At 47.7% G+C, this 6,279-nt stretch overlaps 1 protein-coding gene across 3 annotated transcripts in view; it reads left to right on the top strand.

The window, feature by feature from the left end:
* The first annotated feature begins 398 nt into the window (after positions 1–398).
* Positions 399–6,279, top strand: part of SERGEF (secretion regulating guanine nucleotide exchange factor) — a 172,538-nt gene continuing 166,657 nt past the window's right edge. For 2 of the 3 annotated variants that reach the window (XM_016225153.2, XM_016225152.2), the window contains exons 1-3: positions 729–1,180; positions 4,471–4,606; positions 5,788–5,943. In XM_016225153.2, coding sequence (XP_016080639.2) covers positions 1,178–1,180; positions 4,471–4,606; positions 5,788–5,943 — 295 coding nt within the window. In that variant the 5' untranslated portion in view covers positions 729–1,177. Of the gene's footprint in view, positions 482–728; positions 1,181–4,470; positions 4,607–5,787; positions 5,944–6,279 lie in introns of those variants that run through there. The other variant, XM_087821761.1, reaches the window with a different exon arrangement.

The raw sequence follows: 6,279 nt of genomic DNA, 5'->3' as shown, positions 1-6,279 counted from the left end.
AAAGCAGGCCCGAGGAGTTCAGCCTAAGACCCTGGGGCCGGACCCTTTTCACTCCTTCCCCGATTTCTTCCCCATCAAATGGTGAAGCCCTGCCAGCCCCTCTGGGCTGTGGCGCGGCTCCAAGGAGATAAAAATGTGACGGAGCGTGGTGCAATCGCACAGAAGTATTACTAAAAATAAAGGCAAAGCGAGACTGCGCTACCCTGCAAACCAGGAGGCCGGGGGCGGAGAGGCTCGGAGCGCGCCGGGGCGGGGCCCCGGGGAGGCAGCTCGGGCGGGGGCTGCGGGGCTCGCCCGCTCGGGATTCGCCGCGGCGCGAGGGCGCGGCCGGCAGGCCCCGCCCCCAGACTGGCCCCGCCCTCCGCGCCGGCCCCGCCCTCCGCTCTGGACCCTCCCGGAAGCGTCGGCGGAGCGTCCCCGCATGGAGCTCGAGCCCGGCGCCGCTGTTGCTGCCCGCGCTCCCGCCGCGCTCTTCGCCTGGGTGCGTGACTCCGCCCCCGCGCCGGGGCGGCTGTGACTGAGGGGCGCCCTGGGGCCGGGAGCTCCCGGCCTCTGCGTGGGCGGTCCTGGGCTGGGCGGCGGCGATTCCAGCGGGGCTCTGGCTCTGGGCTAGAGGATCCTGGGCTGGGGGCAGAAGAGGAGGGGGCGGGAGGGAAGGGTCTTCTCGGGGTGACTTCGGGGGCCTGCTGGCTGGCGGGGTCCGGACCCGCGGGGCTGCGGCTCAGGGGGAAGAACCTGCCTCCAGGGCAGGGCACCTGGTTCCGCGAGAGCTCCGGGAAAGACGGGGTGATTGTCCCTGCCGAGAGGATCTCCCCGCCTCAGAGCCCGGTGGGTCACCTGTGGTTTGCAGCGTCCCATTGCCCGGAGCTTGGGGCCTTTGCCCAGCCCCACCGCAGCCGGGCGGGAGCCTCCTTCGATGTGAGGCCTACGGTGCTTGGCGGTGCTCAAGCCAGAGACCTGCAGAGTTGCTGCTCTTCTGCTGTGGCTGGATCTTGCCTGTATTGGGGAGTGGGAGTCAGCGCCCCCTTTGGCTCGACAGGCGCCTTGAGACGCGGTCATCTTTTGGTGCCCTGGCCGGGAGCGGAGGGGCTCGGCACGGGCGTGTGTGGCAGGTACTCGACCAGATGTACGGGAGCAAGCAGACGTTGTGTCTTAGTTCTTCGTAACGCGCATCTCAATGGTAATGAAACGTGTAATTTGTTAGTGTCAGTTTCCTTGGCTAGAATGCGAGCATCGTAACGGTGGGCACTGTGCCTGTGTTGCTCACGGTGCCTGGCACACGGTAAGGTGCTCGGTAAATATTTGTTGACTGATGACTGAATGAGTGCCTGTTGTGTGTGAGCTATGTGCTCGTCTTTTGGGAGAAACACGAGTGAAAGACTTACAGCTCTGGCGCTGGGGTGGGGGAGGGTGGTGGGGAGATACCTGTATTGCTGTTAAAACCAGTATATGTTCACTAATTAAAAAACAGGAATCCTCAGTGCCGGGGAAGCACTTGTTGAATGTAAGGCTGCCGACTGGCAGGTGGGAGAGTGTGGTGTGGCTGGAGGTAGTCTGGATGTCTGAGTACCTTTGAGGTGGTACTTCAACCTGCGGTGGAGTTTGGGATTGAATGTGTGCCTAGGGTGGGCGGTGTCTCTGGCTTTTCCCAGGCCAGAGATTGGGGCCTATGTGGACAGAGGAGACATCTGACAGAAAAAGCCTTTAAGATGTGGTCTTGTCTGTACTGAAACAAAGATTATTGAACCTCACCCCACTGCTGTGCTTGGAGACCTGACGGTGTGTTCTTCCAGCTGCGTTATCTGTGTGCAGGGGTGGATTAGTTTGCTAAGGTTGCCATAACAAAATACCACAGACTGGGGGGCTTAAACAATGGAAACTTATTTTCTCACAGCTCTGGAGGTCAGAAGTCTGAGATCAAGGCTCGAGCAGGTTTAGTTTCTGTGGAGGCCTCTCTCTTTTGCTTAGAGATGGCAGCCTTCTTACTGTGTCCTCAGATGTATTTTTCTCTATGTGAGAGCATCCCTGTGTTTCTTCTTATAAGGACACCAGTATTACTGGTTTAGGGCCCCATTGTTATGACCTCTTTTAACCTTAATTACCCTTTTAAAGGCCCTGTCTCCAAGTATAGTCACATTCTGAGCTACTGGAAGTTAGGGATTCAACAAATGAATTTTAGGGGAGCACAATTCAGTCCATAACAAGGGAATTTACCTTCTTGGAGGTGTGTGTGTGTGGGGCTGTCTGGAGTGTTTATAAGGAAGGGAGGCAAATATAGTTGTAATAGGTTGTATTAAAATTTCCTTTTGTTTTGCTTTATCATGGATTTAGGGCCTCTTGCTGTATTATAAAAATTTGGTATCATAATTTGAATTCCATAATGCCAGTTTCTGACTTTCTGTTCAGCAGCCTGTAACCTTGGCAATGGGATAGTCACACGATCCCAGGGTTGACGGAGAAATCCTGTGCATAGGCCCTCCACTTCACACTGTGCAAACTTTTCATTTGATCTTTCCTAGGGACTCACAGGGCCTTACATTAATTCACTATAAAATAGATGCACACCTTTTCTGGGCCAGCACAGATTCAGATGTAGGGGAAATAGCAGTGAGCAAAATAAAATTCCTGCCTTCATGGAGTTTACTTTTGAGGAGGTAGACAGTAAACAAGTAAACATATATAATGCCATGTCAGGGGGTGTTGTGAAGAAAAATAAAGCACAAACAAGTGATGGGGGTACTATTTTAGATGGGGCCAGTCAGCCTGTTGCCAGGTAAGCTCTGGGATGTGTATGTGTGTGTGTGTGTGTGTGTGTGTGTGTGTGTGTGTATGTGTGTATGTATGTATTTCTTTATTCTTAGAGACAAAGTGTGGTATAATGAAAAGAGGAGGCATCTGACATGTTACCTACCCAGCTATGTGACTATGGAAAATTGCTTAACCTCTCTGAGCCTTAGTTTCTTCATCTGTACAGTGAGAGTGACAATGCCCATTTCTTGTTGTGAGAATTAAAGGTGATTGCCTAGCACAGGGAGAGGCACTCAGATTGGTAGCTAATACTGTCCTTGAGGGCCTCTGGGACTTGTGACCCTGCCCTGGCTTGCTCTTCCAGTGTGGAGTCCTTGTAGTCCAGATGACTGTGGAAGAGACCATAAGGGGCAGGAGTTTGTATGTATGTATTTTTTGTAGTTGTATTAAGTCACTTTTCCTCATTCAGGTGTTTTAAAAACAAACACAGTTTAAAGGTTTTATAACTCATCTCTAGGAAGAACCAGCCAGAAGCAAATACTTGGAGAAATAAGGATTTCTGAAATCTTAATTAGATTCTCCCAGCAGGTCTGCAATCCCTTATCTTCAACTTTGAAAACAAAAAGCTCTGAACGCCCCAGACTACCTGACATAGGCTGTTTATAGTCTTTGCCCACTTCCTGTGAGTATGTGTACCGTTTACTGCCGGAATAATACTGTTTTGCTTATGGGGTGCTGCTCCCAGACCTTGCAGAAGTATATATGATTTATATACTGTATTTTCTAAAACCTATAAAATTCTGATTCTGAAACATATCTGGTTGCAAAGGTTTCGGAGTAGGGATTTTGGACCTTTATTGTATAATAATGATAGACATATTATCCACCAAAAGGAAATCTATTTCCTTACAGGGATCTTACCATGTGAATCTTAGAGTCACGAAACATAGTACTTGGAAAGGCCCTTAGAGATCACTGCCAACCTCTTTCACTTACAGATGAAATAACAATGATGCGCCCTGCTTGAGGGTACAAAATCCTTAGCTGACTTTGCAGAAAGTCATTGCTAGTCTTCCCAGTGGGGTGTGGGGTGAAGGGACAAGAACTAGTCCTAGTGTATTCCCATCCACTTTGTTTCCCCTCATTATTTCCCCTCAGTATTTCTTTTCTTAGCCATCCCATGTAGTTAGATTTTATCAGAAGGAACTCCCCTTGTCCCCCAAAGCAACATATAGGGGCTGAGGCACTGGAAGGGGAAGGTGAGGAGTATCATTGGATAAGCTGTGGGTGCTAAGGGCTCCTAACCTGGAAAGCATAGTGGTTTGGGTATGGGGCTACACTCTAAGTGGGGGTTGCATATAATAGCCTCTTAAGAATGAGCTGCCTGGCTGGGCGTGGCTCAGCAGTTGAGCATCGACCTAGGATCCAGGCGATAGGGGTTCGATTCCCCGTCAGGGCTCATGCCCGGGTTGCGGGATCGATCAATGACTCTCTCGTCATTGATGTTTCTATCTCCCTCTCTCCCTCTCCTTTCCTCTCTCTGAAACCAATAAAGATATATTTAAAAAACACACACACACACAAAAAAGAATGAGCTTATGAAATCTCATTTGTATATAGGCTTTGAGATATTGTTGGGGTGAGAACGATAAGGCCAAGCAAATAAACGTTAATAGTTGGGGTTCCCATACTTTTTTCATCCTTGGTTTATTTTATCCTTAGGGTGCAAATAGCTATGGACAACTTGGCCTTGGCCATAAGGAAGATGTATTTTTGCCCCAAAAACTGAATGACTTCTGTAAACCTGGGTGTGTCAGGAGGATCACAGGAGGAGGAGGCCACTCTGCTGTTGTCACAGGTAACTTTCCTTCAAGAGTAGATAGCCCCTCTTTTTCTTATTTAGACATTTCCCCCTAGGATGTCATATTGTCATCTTTTAGCCTTTTGTATTTTGCAGAGGAAAACACTTTTGTAAAAGAGCCGTTATCATCAGAGGATCCTAGGTTGTCAGAGCTGAAAGAACTTCAGAGATCATTTGGCTCTCCCAAGGCTCCCACAGCCTCACTTGTATGAAGGGGGCTCAAAAAGGAAAACTGATTGCTTAAGGTTACGAGACATGTTAGTGGGAGAGCTGCAAAATATATCACATTTTATACCATATATTGCTATTTAACTTTCACATATGAGTTAGAAGCCTGAAATTAGCTTGAATATTCCTTTACAGCAAGAACATTGTGTTTTCCTTAATTTCCCTTGCAGTATGTAGGATAGGACTTAACAAGGGCTACAATATTGTGAAAGAGGGCATATTGCATCCTGCTTAAGAACATGGACTCTGGAATCAAACTGCCCGGGTTCTAGTCCTGGTAGCTGTGTGGCCTTGAACAACTTACTTAATTCCTCTGTGTCAGTTTCTTTTCTGTTACATGGGGATAATAATGGTTGATAAGAAGAATCAATGAGTTTACGGCTGCATTATGACTTTTATGGGTCCTTGGAACTTTTTCCTTTGTGGACTCCTTTTTCCATAAAGAAATATTAAAAATTATATTTTACAACTGCATCGATATAAAGGTTAATATAATCCAGGCTAGATTTAATATTATGTATTCATTATTATTACATTTATTTTTCTGATTTTAAAAGAATTTAAAATCGAAACATTTTTGTGGGCCTCTAAAAGTATTGTGTGCCTTAGGCACTGTGCTTAAAGGATAAGTTGGCCCCACGCAGAAACCTCTTAGAACAATACTTGGCACATTACAATTGCAGAATAGATTTGGCTTTATTGTTACGGTAGATGCTCAATTTGATGATTGGCCACTACTGTAGCACTTGGAGTTTCCACTTAGATATTAGATTTGAGCCCCTTGGCCCAGTGCCATCTGCTTCAGTGCATATTAATATACATGGCTTATTAACATGGGTGGGAAAAGGTTATTGGGTTTGTAACTCCAAATAAATAGTGAAACCCTTTTGCTCGCTTTGGCAGTTGTGATTTCCCTTGTGCACACTATCACTAAAGCCTTTATTTTGCAGATGGAGGAAGCCTTTTTGTTTGTGGCCTGAACAAAGATGGGCAGTTGGGGCTTGGTCACACGGAGGATGTTCTGCATTTTACACCCTGCAAATCCCTCCTTGGCTCTCCCATCCAACAGGTGGCCTGTGGCTGGGACTTTACCATCATTCTCACAGGTGAGTGCACTCCTAGGTAAATATCACCACAAAGGCTTTGAGTGAGAAGAGCATGGTGGTGGTGATGCAGATTAAACGAATGCTTCTTTGTGTTTGAAAACACACACAAATGTTCTTTCTGGTTCAAGAAAAGTTGCGAGGTGTCTTTTGCAAGGAGAGTTTTAACAGTAAAACTTTGGGCTGGAAAACTTTTACCATAGGTGGGAATGAGCTGGATCACCTTTGGTGGTCACTCTCTGTCCCAGATGTTCATGATAGCCGTGTAGCTGGGTTAGCTGGCCAGGAGCGTTGGCTACAAGATACTCACAGGGGAACGTTGTGGGAGTAGGTGGAAAT

Source organism: Miniopterus natalensis, chromosome 11 (genome assembly GCF_054644295.1).
Source record: "Miniopterus natalensis isolate mMinNat1 chromosome 11, mMinNat1.hap1, whole genome shotgun sequence".
Classification (NCBI taxonomy): domain Eukaryota; kingdom Metazoa; phylum Chordata; class Mammalia; order Chiroptera; family Miniopteridae; genus Miniopterus; species Miniopterus natalensis.
This window is presented reverse-complemented; position numbering and strand designations above follow the sequence as displayed.